The 19,412-nt window shown below is 40.4% G+C and overlaps 1 protein-coding gene across 1 annotated transcript in view; it reads right to left on the bottom strand.

The window, feature by feature from the left end:
- mcamb (melanoma cell adhesion molecule b) overlaps positions 1 to 19,412 on the bottom strand; it is a 53,463-nt gene that overhangs the window by 8,981 nt on the left and 25,070 nt on the right. The window contains exons 2-11 of the mRNA XM_042486628.1: positions 6,076 to 6,200; positions 5,752 to 5,983; positions 4,317 to 4,387; positions 4,118 to 4,205; positions 3,843 to 4,022; positions 2,187 to 2,311; positions 1,908 to 2,043; positions 1,683 to 1,798; positions 967 to 1,108; positions 551 to 678 (exon numbers count right to left, since the gene is read on the bottom strand). Coding sequence (XP_042342562.1) covers positions 551 to 678; positions 967 to 1,108; positions 1,683 to 1,798; positions 1,908 to 2,043; positions 2,187 to 2,311; positions 3,843 to 4,022; positions 4,118 to 4,205; positions 4,317 to 4,387; positions 5,752 to 5,983; positions 6,076 to 6,200 — 1,343 coding nt within the window. The remainder of the gene's footprint in view (positions 1 to 550; positions 679 to 966; positions 1,109 to 1,682; positions 1,799 to 1,907; positions 2,044 to 2,186; positions 2,312 to 3,842; positions 4,023 to 4,117; positions 4,206 to 4,316; positions 4,388 to 5,751; positions 5,984 to 6,075; positions 6,201 to 19,412) is intronic.

The following is a 19,412-nucleotide window of genomic DNA, read 5'->3' as shown; positions in this document are numbered from 1 at the left end:
GGAATACTCTATACCCACTTACATTTTATTTACATCTTAAATTCATGTTTTTTTTGTGGTCTTCATTAGTAGTTTATTAATGTTTATGGTAATTTATGAAGTAATTTTGTATGTTTGGACACCAAATTTCTCTTTTGGGTCTTGAACTGAAAAGTTTTGAAACCCCTGCTCTGGACACGAGTGTCAAAATTGATATCACAATTTAAGTCTTGAGGACTGAAGAGATTAAGATCTAATCTAGTGGGGACACATTTGTGAAAACTGCACCCCTGCTGCAGCTGTAATTAACCCCTCTGAACACTGAATTCACATGTATGGTCTCTGAATGCTGCTTATTGGCTGTTTGTGTGAATTGCATTGCTGTTGTTTTAACTTTTGCTGTTGTGTTTTTAGTCTGTTTGTTCATTTATGTGAAATTACTTATGCTTCTATCTTGGCCAGGACTCAATTGAAAAACAGATTCTTAATCTCGGTGGAACTATTCCTGGTTAAATAAAGGTTAAAATCAAATAAAAATATTTCAAGAATGGGAGGCTTTTCTCAGCTATACCTCTCCATCAGAGGCGGTCCAGATAATCTTGGGAGCAGGGAAACCTCTGACGTTACAGCTCAGGTCGACTGTGCTCTCAAAACTCTCCTCCATCTCTGTGTAGTCCTGCTCCATGATCTCTGGTGGGCCTGCAGAGAGAAGAGCAAAACATAAAGGCCTATAAAAGCTCTGTCATGACCATAACGACTACTACTTATGCATGCTGCAAGCACACAGATACAGCTTTCCTTTAAAACCTTATGCATTGGCCAAAAACTACAAATGAAACTACAGAAAAATGTGAAAACTAAACATAAAACATACATGAAAAATTAAAACCATATGTTATATGAGGATATTTTTTTAAGCATAAATATTGATTATAGCATAGAAGAAATGTAATATTCAATATATAGAGTATCTGTGATCATATTTACCCTGGACATTAACATTTAGTGTCCCACTGGTTTCCATTCCCTCGATCTCAGTAACAGTCACCACGCACATGTACGTCCCTGCTGTGTCAAATGTAGCATCTCTCAGGGTTAAAGTGTGGTCCATTGAAACCTCCTGTCCATCCTACACTAACAGGAAAACAAAAGCACATTTAACACACACTTGCACACGTAGACAACAATAATTAGAAATTAATAATATTATTGTTTTTTGTAGATCAGACAGCTGCCAAACGGTGCTTTCATCAAAAAAATTCTTAGAGTCTGCTTAAGGTTGCATAGCACTCTTACACACTGTACAACTGGAAGCCTTTAAATTAAATTAAATTTAATTAAATTAACATTTGTCTTGTTTTTGTTTTGTTTCGTGCTGTTTTCAGGTTGCCAGTCTGTCCAAATCTTGTGAACACGATATCTCAAGAAGACCCTGAGGGATTTTCTTCAACTTTGGCAGAAACTTCCACTTGGACTTAACAATAAACTGATTAGAATTTGGTGGTCAAAGGTGACCATGCATCCATTTCATTCTCGTGAACAGGATAAATCTCTGAGTGTTTTACAACGTACCCGATTGCACATAAAACAATAGGTTGATAGATTTCTGAAATGAACGTTAATTAATTTAGGTGTTTTTATATATTTGACACAAAATATGGTTGCTGTTTGTATAATTGTACTATCCTGCATGTGTGTATGACCTTAAACCAGGCTGTTTTTGTCTGGAGAGAGGAGAGGGCATTGCACGTAGCTGTCAGCTCCTGTCCTTGGGGCACCACAATCGTGCCTTTAGGTGTCACAACAGCAGGATCGAGGTCTACACACACAAAAGGGAGGGAGAAAAAAATGTTTAAATTGGGCATGTACAGTCGTACTGCTGGTAAAATGTGTCATGGTCACATATCATATCAGTGCAGATTCCTTACAGTTGACAAAAACAGAGGTGTTGTGTTTGATCTCCTCAAAAGTGTCCGTGTCCGTTGAGGTACACTCGTAAGTTCCACTGTTCAGACGGGTCACATTATGCAGCATCAACATATCGGTTTCCCAGTTTTCATCGTCCTACAAAAAAAACAGAGTGATCTGATCAACACATTAACATAATTTGTGTATGTATGTGTAGGTAAACAACTTTAACTGCTGAGGAAGATTATGATAGGTAGCTGCTGTGTTTACATTGAGTGAAAAATGGTGGGTTTTATTACATGAGAGATTGTTAAGAATGAAGATGGCATATTCCCGTTGCCACGGCAGTGAAGCTCGATCGAGTCCCCTTCCTTGATTTTGCCTTTTGGTGACTCAACCCAAACACTCACAGCTGTGGAGGGGTCTGAAACAGAGAGAGAAATTCAAGGTCAGACCACAAACTTGAGTTTTTTGCCCTCACAAATCCGTAGCAAGTGTTTTATCAGTCTGTCCTAAATCATTTTCACTGGACATTGACACTAAAGTTGCTTGCTTAAAGGGTCTCTATTAAGAATTCAGGGCATATGAGCTGTCTGGACACGGTTCTCAACATGGAGGTTGCTTAGATAGTAACTCCATAAACAATGCTAAACAATGGCAACAGTGCTGACAGAGCTAATAATGTTAACTCGTCAGGCACCAAAAGGGTGGGTGTTAGGCTTCTGAGATGAAGCAAATGCAAAACCAGCAGCAATTACTGTTTGAGCACAGTGCAAATATGGGCGATAAGCTACCCAGTGTGATACTTACATGCACCAACATGCACAACTTGCCGGACCGGCTATCCACTACAGAGAATCTTGGATTATAACACACACACACACACACACACAGAGGCAGTGTGACTTCATTTTCTATTCAGGTCGCCACAAAACCATACTATCATTGCATAGCAAATAGTGGTTTGCTGATATTTTAATGCTCTGAAAGTCGCATTTAGTTCAGTCATACAGTTTTTTACAACAACTAAAGAAAAATGCTGATTAGCTATTTTTTCTTCCTGTGCAAATCTCTCACTCTGGCATACAAAAATGAAGCTGACGTTATTAATCCCGGTCACAAAGCTCTGGTCGGTCAATTTCCCCAACCTGAGAAAACATGTCAAAGGGCACAGCACCAGAATTTCTAACTAATACACAGCATTTAACGTCCCAGTATTAATTACGATTGGGAAAGTAAAAACCTTTTTCAAGCTTTGTTACATCCAAATTGTAGCCTGATAATATGGAGGGTAGAAAACCAAGCAAATGTGGATGCCTAACACCCTTTAATTTGATTGAAACTAAATTTAAGGTATGTATCGTAGTATTTTTGTCATGAGAGTCTGTCCATTGTCCAGCATTTATCCCATTTGATGGCATCAGCCCTGTTAGTTCCAATTAGGAGATATCTTATTGGTATTTTAGATCATACTGGTCTTCCAACTCTTAGCATGACCCCATGTCCACAAAGTGAGATCCCGTAAGAAATTGCTTTCCAAGTTTGGTGTGGGGGAAATTAACTGGGCTGCACAGAGCTCTGACCTCAACACCCCATCCTATACCTTTGGGACAAACATGTCCTTATTGCCAAAAATCAGGGCCTGACTTGTACTCTTGTGGCTGATAGGGAGCAAAATCCCTGCAGCCCAGGTGGCAATCTTGTTGAAAGCCTTCACAGAAGAGAGAAGGTTTTTATAGTAGCATAATAATGCACATGGTATCACATATGGGCGTTACAGTCTGGTGTCCTCACAGACGGATGATACAGTGTGTCATATTAATGGTCAGTATGGGGCACCTGATGTCTCTACATATAACTCTAACTGTCTCTCATTAAAAAGAAACATGTTGTGTGGTCTCACAGTGCGCTACGTTCTGCTGATGTGATGCCGTTATACTAGGTGTGACACTCACAGTATACAGTGATGTTAATACGGTCGGTCTCAGTCATCCCCACTCCTCCAGGAACAAAGTAGGTGATCTCACAGTAGAACGTATCATCTTTGTCTTCCTTCGTCACCTTCATGCTCAGCTCACTCGTAACTGAGTACAGACCGCTCGATTCAATAGTGATGCTGGGCACCACCTTCACCACTGGAAGACACAAAATGTTTGAAATCACTTTGGAATCAGCACAAACTGAAACAGTGTATTAGTGCATCGTTGATCCTGATATCAATTCGTCTCACCATCCTGAGCCCCGTGTAGCGGCAAGTCGTTTCTGTACCAAGTGATGTTGGGTTTTGGGTAGCCATTTTTGACCTCGCAGGTCGCAATCTATAAGAGAAGAGATAATGAGGAAAGATCACATTAAAATACAGAAATTGTAGCCTGATGGTTATTGCATGATTTTTACACTGTGCTGTTCATGATTCAAAGCTTGTTTACCTTGGATGGATTTTCTTCTTTGACTGAGATCCCTGTTTGCATACTCTCAATGGTGGGACGGTGTGGCGTTTCTACAGAGGCATTGAGAACCAAATCAAGAACTGGAATAGGCAAAATGTTCTACAGAAAATGTCTGTGTTCGCGCAGCTGACAATTAATAGTTTAAACACTTTGACACAGCTTCAGTGTCATAGCATATTGCATGGTACGGTAAAGCCTAGTTCAGACCAAAGATTCACAACAGGACAAAATTGTTGCAGGAAAAAGTTGCAGCCATGTGAACTGGCCTGGCTCAGCTCGACTCAGCTGGCTGTCACCTGCAGCTTGGCTTGTTGAGTGGCTGGTTTTAAAACACAGAGCACGTCATCTGTTTCAACATCCAACTGGCTCATCACCACTGAGCCCGAGTCCTTTACATCCACGCAGTTGTTGACATGTATGTCAGTCTCCATCCTCATAATGTGAAAGTGGGATGCTGCTGCTGCTCTGTATGTATGCACATCACACACACTCCAGCTGACTAATTAGCTCTGGTTATTTAGATCATTGTGGTGTATTATAAACACAATCATAGCTAGCAGCAGCTTATTATCACTGTACTCTTTTTGGAGAAGTTTCAGGTTATATTCAGCTATAAAATAAGCTTTAAAATCTGGAAGTCAGAACAGAGTCAGTTGTTGCCAAGAAGACCACAGACCATCTCGTCTAATCCCATTGGTGTAAACGGGCAGGTCTTCAAAACACTGAAGATGGGCACACAGCAAGTAGTTTTAAGTTTTATCTTGTCTCATCACAAATCTTTGGTCTAAAAAGGGCTTAAGTTGAAATTTAGTTGGAGCCACTGAAAGGGTTTGACATAGGGTTGCAATAATATGAGATTTTTTTCAAGGGTTATCATTGTAAGTCACTTTTAACCCATTTACACCTGGATTGACACCCGCTTTCTTCAGTAGCATTTAAACCTCTAAAACCAGAGAGGTAAAAAGACATGGGAAAAATGATTGCATATGTTTTTCAATACTGTAAATAAGCAAATGTAAGTGGTATAAAATCTGTTAATTTTCATACCAAGTTATACCTTGAAACCAGTATACTGCTGCAATCCTAGTTTAAAGTATTATTGTTCGCACTGATGTGACTTGGGGTGTCAGTGAGAGCAGTTATACGCAGAATGGGTACAGGAAGTTGAAATGTCTTTTTGCCAAGTGTGAGAAAAATATTGATGCATAAATTATGCATAAAGTGTGGAAATTGTGGGAAGTTTTTAGGTCAGAGGATCTGAAATGAGCATCATTTAACTGTTGTGTTACATCCACCCTTTAGATAATTATCTTGTGTGTTTTTTAAATATGATGTTGGGCTTTTTAAATTTACCTTCTTCTCTCTTTTTAATCATAGCTTAAAGAAAAACAGGCCATCTCAGATTGACTCTTACCGAAGACCTTCAACTTTGTGCGTCCTTCCCCAGTCCCATCTGTTAAACCTTTGACGAGACAGATAAATTCCAGTTCATCTTCCAGCTGCACATCGTAGATAGTCAACACTATCTCTCCAGTGGCTCCTGTGCCGTTCACACTGATCCTGTCTGTGAACGGTGTGCCTCGGTCTATAATCGTCATGGTGGTGTCCTGATAGTAGATTTTCTGCCTTTCACCTGACCGTGTCACCTAAATGTCGGAGTACAAACACATGAAACAGGACATGCATGGACACATCACACACCTCTGTGTCTGCGTGCATCAGGCTTGATGAAACTTACGTATAACCACTGTATGACCATGCCGCCAACACCGTCAGTCGATGTGAACATGCAGTTGATCTGAGCGGTTTCTCCTCTCTTCACCTCAACTCTGTCCTCCATGTTCACCTCCAAAGCAGCCCACGCTGAAAAAGAGAGAGAACACGGTGGGTTATAAATGTCTGTCTAACATGTTTAAATAGTTTATAAGCATCAACCTCGTACCTGCACCAAAACACAAACAATTTGCACGCTTTTGCTTCTTTCTTTTTCTTATTCTGACTAGGTGCTTTATTGTCAACTTCAGACACAATTCGCCATTTCTTTTCCGAGTCAGAAATCGGGTCAAAGTAAGTCTTAAATATGTCCTTAACATATAGTATTTTATCAAAGATCTTTGATGATAAAACAGAAATGCTCCTTCAGCTTTCAAACCTCTGAGTGTGAAAGCTGGCGTTTGTGTGACTGATAGCTGAGCCGACAACTGTCAATACTCAAGCTCCAGTGCAGATTTTCAAAATACAGAAAGATCACATAATTAAAAGGAATGCCAGACTCAAACTGAGGACTACAATGTGGAAAGTGTGATGGGAATATCGCATTTATGTGTGTTTCAAATTCCTTATTTGAGGAAGGTTGCAGCATAAACTAGGGGCCCTGACACACCAAGCCCACGACTGACTGTTGCTCAGTGTCATTTCATCTATTAGAGTTTGTCGCCCTAGTTTTTGCGATGTTTCCTGCCATTTTATCTTGACCAATTCAGCATGTTGAATTGTCGTCGAAGCGGCAAAGTCTGTCAGTGGATGACATCGCTCTGACTGGTTGTTCAACTCAGAGCACAAAAAGAGAAACTGAGGTGAGGAAAGCAAACACTCGTTATTTCCTACATGTTGTTCTTCATTTTAAAGGCAGAATTACGGTAAAGTGATGAACTTACCAGACTGTTCTTGTTGTTCAATTATCTCTACCCACTAGGACATTATATCCACATTACTGATGATTATTTATCAAAAATCTAATTGTGTAATTGTGTTAAAACACCAATCGTCTACCAAAGTCAACCCAATTGGTATTTGATCAAAAATATTGTGATTTTTGATTTTCTCCTTATTGCTCAGCCCTACTTTGCAGTTTGTTCAAGGGCACCTTTTGAAGCGATGGAACAAATGACTTTTATTGCCACTAGTTCTTTGATGTCAGTTTGGTGTTTCTGGCCCTTAATACTTTTGATAAGGATTTCTCACAGTACTGATAGAAAAATGACTTAATAGAGATATTGCTTTTAAATTACGTCAAACTTTTCTTGGTTGAAAATTTCCTCTCATTTATCCACCAAAATCCATGCCAATACCAATACAGCTGCAACAAGCCAATATTGGCCTATGCAGTATATCAGCCGATCAAAACGCAATGCCAATACAGCTATACTGAACCTGAAATGAACGGGATGGTGACACAACAGAACATCAAGGTAAAGAGCTGACTGATGTTCATCATCCTTGCAAGAACCCGAGTTATGGTGAAGAAAAAAACATCCACACCCTGTTGACACAAACTCAAAAGAGGCTTGGAGGCAAAAAGAAGAGACAAGAAAGTCACGGAGGGTCAAAGGGAAAAGAGAGAGATGCTATGACAGGAATGAGAAGCCCACCCATGTCCACATTAATGTGCTGCATTCCACCATGTCACTCTCTCACAGGAAGAAAGGCTCAATTTACAGGCAGCATAGTAGCCCCACTGTTCCTTCATGATCTGTGTCTGAGGAGCGAGTGGTTTTCCCCTTCCAGGGTCTCTCGCCATCCTTCTAGTCTATAGGAGAGACCCTCAATTACATTTTACATCGCAGAGTGTCAGTGGATGCACGAGATGCCAATGAGAGCTGTAGCCTGGAAGTATCAAGGCTGCCAGGTTTGATTTAGCCTTTCCTGTCACTGCATTGTGTTGTTGACTGTAGCTTTTCTTGTTGTGTATGTGAAGAGATGCTCCAAAGAATGTAAATGTGGGTCATCTGTGTCCTGCAATGACCTTTTTCTTTTTTTTTTTTTTTTACTCATCTATTATAACTTCAAGGAGCACAAAAGACAACACGCAATAAACAACAAGTTATCCATTTAGTCTCATATTTTATAATTAGCAACAGAGAAGGGGATTTTTTTCTACATGATGATGATGATAATTTTTTTAGCGTGTAAAAGTTTACATCACAATTTTCAAGACTACACTTTCTACTGTGTCATGGTCTTCCTCACAAAATCTTGTTTGCTTAGTTGTCATGGAGAAAATTTAGCTATCATCACTTGACCCAAGTATGGAGCTTCATCGTGATAAGAGTTCAAATTTGACCAAAGTTCCACACATGAGCCACGTGATCCACTGAACAATAGTGTGTGATTTCCTAGAAAGCTTTGAAAAAAAAATTAGTGAATTAAAGCGAGACTTTGAAAGACAAAAGAGCACTTTCTTCCACTTGAACATCATAATTTAGTTTTTAAAAAAATCACTCAATGGTTTGCGAATATTTTCTGGTTTCTTTACTCCTCTATGACAATAAATCAAACATCTTTGGGGTTGCGGACAAAAAAAGACATCAATAAAAATTTGATAGACCAAAAAGCTAATCGATAAATTGAGACGATAACCACCAGATTAATGGACAACAAAATTAACTGTTAGTTGCAGTTGCTTGTAGGGGCTAATGTTATCAAAGTTTATGTACTAATGTTATCAAAGTTTATGTACATTATGACCCTTTTTGACCTGTGCTCTTTGTCACCTGTGGCTGCAGTTCAGCCAAAGCTGAATCTCACTTTTAGATGTTTTTTCTTCTCAAAATATTTTTTGGAGCTGACTTACTGGAACTGGCATCACCAGAACAATTTGCAAATACTAGTTATTCTTGAACTTCTCAGTTCAATTTTGATTTCCAAGGGGTATTATCAATGGCAGTAGACCAAAATGCCCCTGGATGCCTACAACCAATCATAGCGAGTAAACGTGACATAATAATGAGCTACGGACAAATGTGAACAGACCACAGCATGCAGAGCTGAGCTGTGATGGTGTAGCATCAATATGTTTGAGTGTTGCCATTTTTGACATCAGAATTTGAAAATAATACTTCAACGCAAAGTTCCACATCAGCTGTAGATATCAAAAGTGCCACTTAAGCTGCCTAAACCAAAAATGACATTATCACGTATTTTGCATGAAGGCTCTGCAAATTGGCGGTCATCATATTACACCCACCGCATATCAGATAAAAGGTGACTGACCTGCACCAGATCACATGTAAATGTGTCTGAATGGAAAGGGACCAGAGGTATCTGACTGAACAAATAAAACATGAGCACACAGATTTGTCTGGTTCCCAGGCCAAGTGAAGCAGCATTGCTGAAAAAAGGGTTTGCACACCTACCAATTCTTATTAAAAAAGCCATAAAAAAAAAAACAACTAAAGATTCAGGGCACTATTGTACTGCATTTGACACCCAAAGACACTTCATCCAGGAGGAATAATCAGCTGTGTAATCTTGCAGTTAACTGAATTATCATAACACCAGGGCTGTCTGCTGATTAGCTTATTACACATCCCTGCTTCACTCCTGGCATTTCATCATCATCTGCATGGATAAAAACATCTACTGCCTCCTCCCAAACTAAACTCCTGACTGCTCCTTGACCTGCATCAACAATAAACATTCCTCCCTCTTCTTTTCTAACTCTTCCTTCCTCTGTTCACATCTCAAACCCTTTTCTCTCCCACCTGCCTCTCTCTCTGCTGTGTGTTGCTGTTTACCACGGGCTAATGGAGCTGAACGGATGCCTTCCTGTTAAATAAATCCAATTAGCCTCTCCAACATGGATATTTCCTGGCCATTAGCAATGGAGGGACAATGCTGACTCACTCGCAGCATCCCACCCCCCACCTGAGGACTTGCCTACAGTGAGAATGGTGAGTTCCAGATTCTAGTTTGCATCAGACCGAATGTTTCACAAACTCTTTCCCCATCCTGTCTGGCAGCTCCAGTCTGTTTGCTCATGGGAATCTCAATCACATCTCATTAGTAATTTGACCAGCATTCATCTCAGTGCATCAATCAGAGCGGCTGGCACTCCAAGGCCTCAGATCGATCCTCGGCAATGATGAGAGCGCAGATATTGGAGTCCATGCACATTTGATAATAGTCCTAAATCAGTATGACAGAATATAGCTGAGCATCCCGTCTGACAGCAGCAGCACACTGGGAAAGCTGGGCCTCTCCAGTTTTATGAGCTCCCCTCATCAAACAATATTCCTTCCCTGACGTGTGTGTGTTTGACCCTGAGACAACAATTTCACATGCTGAGTGTGTGATTTCCATAAGAGAGGGAATTTGCTCTCTACACTTTGGTAAATATTTGCTGCAGACCCAGAGGAGAGGCGTTCATGAGATATGGTGCAACACTGTGGCAACAAAGTGGAGTCATGCTGTTACATGTAGATGTAAAAGAGGACCTCAGGTATGTGTGTGTTTATGTGTGTAACAAGTAATAAATTTATACAGATAACTAGATATACCGTTATGCGTTTTTATGCCTTCACGTTCCAGTCAGGTTGCACTTACAGTTTACATCCATGTCTGTAAAACATGGATGCTTCACACACATCTTCCCCCTGGCAGCACAGAAGATCTATACAATCCGCACAGTTTAAGGTGGACACCCATGGTTCTTGAGTTATGGCCACAATCACCTTGACCTTTGACTACCGGATTGTAATCATTTCACTCTTGAAGTGAAAGTAGAAGTTTGTGCGTGTAAGGTCACGGTTACCTTGGCCTTTGAACAACAAAGTCTTACCAGTTCATTGTTGAGTCCAAGTGAATGTTTGTGTCATATCTGAATAGCTTCTTGTATCGATGTAGTTAAAGGTGGAGTAGGTCAGTCTGTCAGGTACAAATATCGATCAGAATAGATCACAATCTGTATAAATGTAGTTAAAAGTGGAGTAGGACATTGTGCCAGGTGAGTGTTTTGCTACAGCCAGGGCTCAGGCACTGAGCAGAGTGAAGGTGAGACGGACATTTGACAGTTGGAGAATTGAGGATGGCTGCACTTGTTGTGTTGCTGTGCATGAGAGCTTCAAAAGTAAAAGCACCAGCTACAGTAAAACAAAGGCCCCTTTCCCACTGCAGAAAAAAAAACACACTAATATCCGCTAACATCTGGCTTTTTAATGTAATGGTAAAGGTTACAATTAGCACCCAGGTCAAATGACTCTGCAGTAGTCATGGGTATTTATTGGCTCTGGCTGCGATTTGCTTGGATGAAACTAAAACACCTGGGTGAATACGCAAATTTTAGCCACTTTACCAGAAAGATGAAATGACACGCCACCACAAATTCCCATCCATTTCCACCCAAGCAGCGCTCAAACATTGTTTAAAATTTAGTCTGCACTGTGTTTGGAAGAGAGACTGAGTAAATAAGGCAAAGTAATCTGCTGCAGAGCTGTGTGCTCATCTGTGGTCCACTGGCAATGGAAAAGTAGTCCAGCGCCTATTTTTAGCAGGTTTTCCCCATGTTTAAAAAACCTGAGTACACACACTAATTTGGCTGGAAAATGAATAAAAGTATCAATTCCTGCTCTATATAGCACAACATAGCAAATCCCAATCAAAACCAATACCACCGATCTTTGAGAGTGGATCGGGACATCCCTAATGCTAAACTAAACTTTTTGCTTTCTAGTTTAATACTGTATTTACCTTTTGAAAATAAGATCAATCTTGTCATCTAACCCTTGGCAAGAAAACAAATATGCGTGTTTCCCAAAATGTCGAACTGTTCCTTTAAAAAGACAAAAGGTTTGAATGTTTCAGTCAGTAAAGTATTTGCCTCAGTGAAGTTGTGGAGGCACAAACAGAATATGCAGTTTTATATCTGTAGGGACGTTAGAAATAGATTTAAATTAAAATGAAGCCTGAACTTCACAAGAATGCATAACAAAAGGATTCTGGCACCACTTAAAGAGGAAAACCCTTACAAGGACAGCACTGTTAATATTCCCACAGATATGCAGAACACATTCCAAAGAGATATTGCAGTTAAAAGAGATATTTTACTTTGATGCATGAAGCCAGCCGAGTCTGGGTCACATGCATACGCACACATGTACAAACACATCTTCATTAGTGTGTCAGTACTGATAATCAAGCTTCGGCGAGCTCCAGTCGAGGTTACAGGTGATCCCTCAGCAGAAATAAACATCTCGGAACAGCTGTTCCCCCAAAAAACACAGCTCACCCCACACAGAGGACGGATTGTATTCAAAGGCACTGTAAAATTAGGTACACTTACAGATAAGACACAATAAGCCACACAACACACCAGTTATAAAAGGAGAGCAGTGGCAGAGAGGATAAGATAATCTCAAGGGGGAAGTCATATCAAAGACATTGTTATGTCTACAATGAAGTCAAAGGCTTTTGTCGGGATACACAATCAGTTTCTGTATTTGGAGAGCCATGATAACAAAACTTCCTGCCAGACTTTGAGTTATAAAATCCCTTCGTTTAGTCCTCCAGCTGGAAAAGTATGCACAGAAAATCTCTTACAAACACAGAAAACTATTATCAGGAGATCAGCAGATAGTCTTACATCAGAATGATATATTTTTTAAAAATTTATGAGCATATACTTTAAGCAGACACTTCAGATACCCTCTGACAGGTACAGCAGACATATGAAAGGAGGCATGTGGCTGTTCAAAGGCTGGAATCTGTTTCGACTGTCTAACCATAAAGGGTTTAGTTGACAGGCTGCAGTCGACCTGCCCTCCCTCTGTCTGCGCTGGCAGCTGGCCCGGACCACAGATGGTTGTCGGTAAGGGAGGGGAGAAGACGTCCACCTTTAGCAAATTAACTGGCATTCAAACCAGATTACTGCCCTGGACTCCCTTTGACATTAATCTGAATGGGTGGCAGAACGCTGGGACAGGTGCAGAACATGGTCCCACAATGATTTCTGAATACTCACTTTAAGGGGGCTTTCACACCGATGTCGTTTGGTCCGGACTTTCAGGCTTCTCAGTTTGATCCGAACCAAAATGACAGGTGTGAAACCTCCCCTGGACCATGGTTTGGACCAGACAGCCAAACATTGGTTCGACCAAAGGAAATGGCCTCAGTCCAGATCAAATTGAAACAAGGTTCAGTTCGTGTTAAGTGTGAAAGCATTATTTTGAAAGCGTCGGACCTTCATACCAATGACAGGAAACTGCAGCAGGCTAACCGTAAAAAGGAACAGTGACATTACCAAAACAAAATGAGCCGCAGAAGCACATGGGGTCCACCTAATTCCACCTGTTCCACCTCCTTGTACTTCAAATTTGTTCTATAATACTGCAAAGATAGCTTTTTTTTCAGCAGTCTTTAGAATTAGGCCGTTTCACAAAGCACGCGTCAGCAGTGCGTGACGGCAGCCTCGCCAAGCTGCAGCATGTTTCATTCTTGTTGTGTTCACACAGGAAGCTTTGTTGCAACCTCGCTGCCTGCTGCTATGAGTCCTATAATTCCACATTTATTAGCACAAATTCCACTCATCTATAAAATCGTGCATCTCCTGCATTGCCGTCAACACGGTCCTGTAAATGTTTCAAAATGCAATGCAATGTATCAGCAACTGATGGGATTCTGTCCACAGAGACGTTAGAGGGCTTTTATTTTGAAAGGGAAGTAGAGTTGGACTTGGAGTAAAACAGATGTCTTTGTATTTCATTATCTCTGTAACAGAGAGAGACTATTAAACTGCAGTAAAAGGTGGTATAGAGTCAATATAATCATCAACACACAATTTTCAGTCTATTCCTGCTGACAAATGTGTGCGGCACGGGTAAAAAAATCGGCATGAAGTGTAACACAACAACGTCGAAAATTCATGCAAGACATAATGACATTTCTTCCTCTGTGGACCATGAAATACTGAATCACGACAATCTGTTGATTACCTTTTTTCTTGCGTAAAAGTGAAAAATTTGACCTGATTGTAGTGCTAGGGGAAAGGTCATAAGGTCACCAGACTAACCGTGAATATCTGAAACAAATTTCAGGTCAACCTGGCTACTAGCTGTCAAGATATCTTTTATATGGATGTACAGACGGATGTTTGGTTTTTTTCAGGCTCGGCTGCCTGTGGGGAAAAACATAAAGGAAGCACTTCCTCAAATCTGGGGGAAAAAATCAGATCAAAGCAGCAGCCGCGACTGACAGGATGATCGCTGAGGTCAAGAGTAAGCAGACAGACAAGCTGAGATCTTTCAGCCCATTTGTCTGGGAGTTGTGAGGTGGGACGAGCCCATCAGAGGTGCAACAGGATCTTGTATGCACACATACACGCGCACACACACACACACACACAGACAGAGGTCTCTGAGCTGTATCTAACAACTGACCTGAACTTGAGACTTGACTCCAGCACTAAACACATTATTACATGGTTTGGTTTGGAAATGTCTCAGTGCACATGACACCCATCCTACTCGGCTATGTTTCATTCACTAGTTTCCAACCATTTATTTTACTGACTCACCAGCAGCCTTTCTTCTCTCTCTAAAAGGAACTATGTAGTCCATTAACCTAAAAGAGAGAGCATGCACTTTTGTTTGCATTATAGAGTCCTTACATAATCTGTTGCTTCTATCACTAGGTCAGATTTTAAGGTACAGTATTAATATTTACATACCGAGGATTCCCCTGCTTATACTCTAATTCATGTTTAATTTACTTCTGGCATGTCCCCCAAAGAAAAGGCAGAGGCCCCACTGAACCAAGACATGAAAGGATGAGTATGAATATTATACAAGAAAAGAGGACATATATCGAGATGGCAGGTCTTTCCTGTTTGTGTGTTCGCTCATGAGCTTAGTTTTTAATGCTTAACCATTAGCCGTTAAACGCAAAGAATATTTTTGATCGTTTAGACGTCGGTCTGTGGGTTATTTTTGCTATTTTTCAGTTTACTGCACTGTGCACCACCCAATCTGGCAGGAGCTAACTCGCAGTTCTGCTCATTATCATTAGCTGCTAGTAACGCAGTCCCAATGTTCCCAACAGCCCTTTACTCACCAGAGCTACCTGAGGGGTCACTGGAGGGTGACTATAATGTTTCTGTATCAACACCCTCCTGGTGGTGGGACAATGTTCCAGCAGTTGACCCATGTTTTCACATGGTAACCCTGCGAGCTGTCTGTCTGTCAGCAAAGCCAACAGAAAATAAAAGTCAAGACAGTTGCATCACAAAACATGGGATTTCACCATCTCTAAATGAATAGTGCTTTTAAATGCAGTGCGAAAGCTCACTGAGTCAGTGGAGCGCTGGCCTAAAGGGAAGAGCTTCTTGTATGTTATGTCATTTTCCTTTTTTTTCTTAAGAATTAATCAGTTAGTTACAGGTTAATGACTTTCGGGTTTTTGAAAAGAAAATGAACTGAAACTAACATCCCCTTAACATTTATAAAATAAGAGTGGCCATATTATATTCAATGCCAGTCTTATTATAAAATCACCCCCTGGCAATTTCGTACTGAAACAGAGCATGCGTGCCACAGTGTAAATTACCTTGAACTAAATATTTCCCCTCAAACATGCCAGTAAAATGAAGCGACAGCTTGGGGACATGTTTCTAGTCCTGTCACATCTAAGAATAACAATGGCCTATCAAACTTGTTTGCTTACATGATACAGCAGAATTACAGTGCACTGACCCAACTGGCACCAGAAATAGCAGCCTTAATTCAGCACAGGGAGAGACAGAGAGAGGGAGCATGGGAAAACAGTGCCTCGGTCAGGCTGCTCTTTGTATGGATGTAAATGGGTCCGAGAAGAGTGAATATAGAGTGGAGAAAATGATAAAAGACGAGCAAGGGATGACTGGAAAAGAAAAGACAGAGGTAGGGCAGGGGAAGAAATCAAGAGGGTGTTTGATTCTCTGACAGTCGCTGTGGCCTCTGACATTTGTCACACTAATCCCTCAATGGCACACTTACATCTTGCAGAGAGAAGGAAATGTTATCAGCTGAAGATAACAACTCTCACTGAGCTTCAGGCGAGGAGAAATACAGAGAGATAAAGTACTGCTCTCTGACCTTCCACTCTTATTTCTCCTGACAAGCTGCAGGATGTGAAGTGCTTTTTAAGTCCTGTCACACCAAGGCACCTTTTACCTAAAGGGTGCATTAACGTCAGGCAGCAACTTTCTGATTCATGCCAGAGATATTCATAACTGCTATTAAAAATCTGGTAAAAACAGCCATTCTGACTGGCAGTAGCAGATATGGCCTTGTAAATGTTAAACTTTTATCTAATGGACATCCTTTCTAAATCAAAAAAAAGACCACAAACACTTCAGTATGCAAACTGTGCAAATGCATAATGCATGAAACATTACATCAAACATGCAAGTGCTGTGCCATATATCATACTGCTTATGATAACATTGGTATAATTTTTAGAATATCATTATTGCAAAAAAAAAATACCCTGAAATATCCTGATATTCTACCATATCACCCATTTCTATTTGGTGACAACTGGAGAGATTTCTATGTCTGAGAAAATGACCCTCATGATGTTATTAGTGTTATCTCCTCCTGTGAAAAGCCTGTGCGACAAGCTGGTTTGGCATTTAGTAGCCATACTTTAGTACAATACTTAAATCAGTGGTCAGCCCCATCATCTGTATGGAAGCAGTCACACAGAATAAATATGCAATATTGTTATATTAATATTTTTTTCTTTTCAAAATTCAAAGCTTTTTAAGGGCAAAATTGGGTTCAAGCTGACGACAATGCACTCAGGAACATCAGTCACTGACAAATATGGTCTTGACAAGCAAACACAGTGGATCCTATCTCCTGGAAGACTGAGAATCTTCACAGACATATTTGAGGGAGGGACAGACACAGCCAAATTCTTGTCCCCCCCCCTTCAAAGATCCACAGCCAGAACAGTAGCCCCGCTTAGTTTGGGTCAACTCGGCTTGGCTAAATGGTGCAAAGGAATGTTATGAGAAACTCTTGAAAACGTATACACTAAAGTCCTTGTCACACGTTCATCAATCACATTAGTCCTGTGACGCACCCCGAGACAATTTAACACACACACACACACACACACACACACACACAACACACACAACACAGGGCTCTGGACTTAAATCAGGCACTTAAACGGAAAGGACTCTCAGTGACTCATGCAGCCCCCACACAGCTCCTGGCACTGCAGACACATTTCTCCATAAACTCAACATGCAGCAGCCTTTATAATGCCATGAATGAGCCTCTCAAATAAAAGAATGACAGATCTTTCTACAGCAGAGACTAATAAATATACATGATATTTTCAGCCATTATTTTCCCAAAACTAAAGATTTTTGTTATGCCATTTTAAAAGCTCCAGCTAACAATCCGATCAGTTATATTTCTGCAGAGCATTCATAACTTCTTAGATCCACAGTGCACAACGGGGCATGTTAGGGTTCTTTCCATAAACCCCTGCAACACCAGGCTCTTTGACCTCAGTGTAATTTACTCTTTCTTCATTAATATGCATGCTTCTTGTTTTCTTGTACTTGCTGTTAGCAGTTAGTGAGACCATCATTTATTAATGAGGACTCTCGAGACCTTTACATCAAGAGGTTACATCAGGAGGAGACATTTCTAAAACTAGTCTTGTTGCTGCGACCTTGGGCTGAGTTGATGGCTCTATGCCCGCTATGTTGGCTGCACACAGTAACTCTCCTGAAACAGAGAGGACGAGCCAACAGCTCCAAACAGAAATAGCAGCCAGAAACTGGACTCTGAGGAATTACAGGAGTTTTAGGTGTGGATGGATCCGGATAGGAGGAGTACAGATTAGTAAACCAGATGTAGCTTGTTGATCTGTATCAAGTTTAATATTTAATGTGCATGGTAAACAAATCTTTCAAATATATTGTTCGTGCTTAAACAATTAGTTAATTGACTGATTAGTGTATTGATCGAAAATAATCAACTAATAATTTTGACACACATTAGTGTCCATTATTAAACAAAATGTGGGTTCCAGTATCTCAAAACTCAACTACCCTATCAACTTTTTGACCACATGCAGCGATATAAGCAAAGGTTAAGTGAGTCCCTGTTTTGTTGTTAAATATAACTTATGTTTGTTTCCAAAGAAATTCAACGGGGAAACTTTGAGAGTTTCTCACTTTAGCATTAAAAGATTCTACCTGACATTTTTGTCACAAATGAATTATTTATATATTCTTATTCTGTGACAACTTCTTAACATTATGCAAAGTGTTTTTCTTTTTAGTTAAATGCATTGTTGGACTTTTTACTTTAAAAACAAAAAGTTTCATATTATTATTGCTATGTGGAAAAAAAAACGTAACAATCCAAATCTTAACAAGTAAAGGTGGCAAGTTGGGTACCGAACTTTGTACTGAGAACTCGTTACTTAAGTGTACCAATCACGTCAGTACTACTGAGTACCAACTCAAGTCAAATCCATCTGCACCAAAGAGAGCGCATCTGGGTGAGAATGCTGGCTTTTCAGCAAGAGACGGAAGTACCGCAAAGCGCCCTGAAAATGGGAAGCAAGCCACAGAGTTTGGAGGTGAGCAACAAAGCTCGGAGCAGCCGGGTTCAACTTCAGACGGGAGGTGGAAATGCTGTAAGTATGTGAAACCAGCGACAGAGCTCTGCAGCCACTCTGTCTTCTTCTCAGTAAGCCAAAACTATCGCTGCAGACCTGATCTGTCACAATACTTTCGGTGTCCAGTCTAGTTTCTTTTCTAAATTATTTTAGTAATAGCTTAGTATCAGTGCTAGATGAGCAGACACACATATACAAACACACACAAGCAGACAGACAGAGACAGATGACTATTTCTGTGCGTGATAACAAAAGACAAGAGAAGCAGAATTTCTTTTTAGTCTACTACATTAGCCAAGCAGCTTAATTTTTGTAATTACAGTTAGGTAAAGCCCTAAAAAAAAGAGGTAACAGTACCAAATGTCCTGTACCAGAACCTGTGCCAGCATTTATGCTGCAAAATTATCTACAAGGAATGAGTGCTTGCATGTATTTGACTAGCCAACACAGCGCTATACAGAATGATCAGCTTTTTTGTCCGAAAACTGCTGCGTTGTGTTGCTGGAATCAGAAACGTTGCAGTAATGTGGTGTGCATCTTGGGGCATCAGGATGCCCCCTTTGACCACTTTCTGATGTCTTTCTAAACTGACAACTAATCAATAGATCACGGAAAAAAAACAAACAGGCCCGCAATAAATAATAATCATAATAAAATTATCGTTAGTTGTGACCCTAA

The sequence above is a fragment of the Plectropomus leopardus genome, chromosome 5 (genome assembly GCF_008729295.1).
Source record: "Plectropomus leopardus isolate mb chromosome 5, YSFRI_Pleo_2.0, whole genome shotgun sequence".
Lineage (NCBI taxonomy): Eukaryota > Metazoa > Chordata > Actinopteri > Perciformes > Serranidae > Plectropomus > Plectropomus leopardus.
The sequence above is the reverse complement of the archived record's forward strand: the minus strand, read 5'-3'. Positions and strand labels throughout refer to the sequence as shown.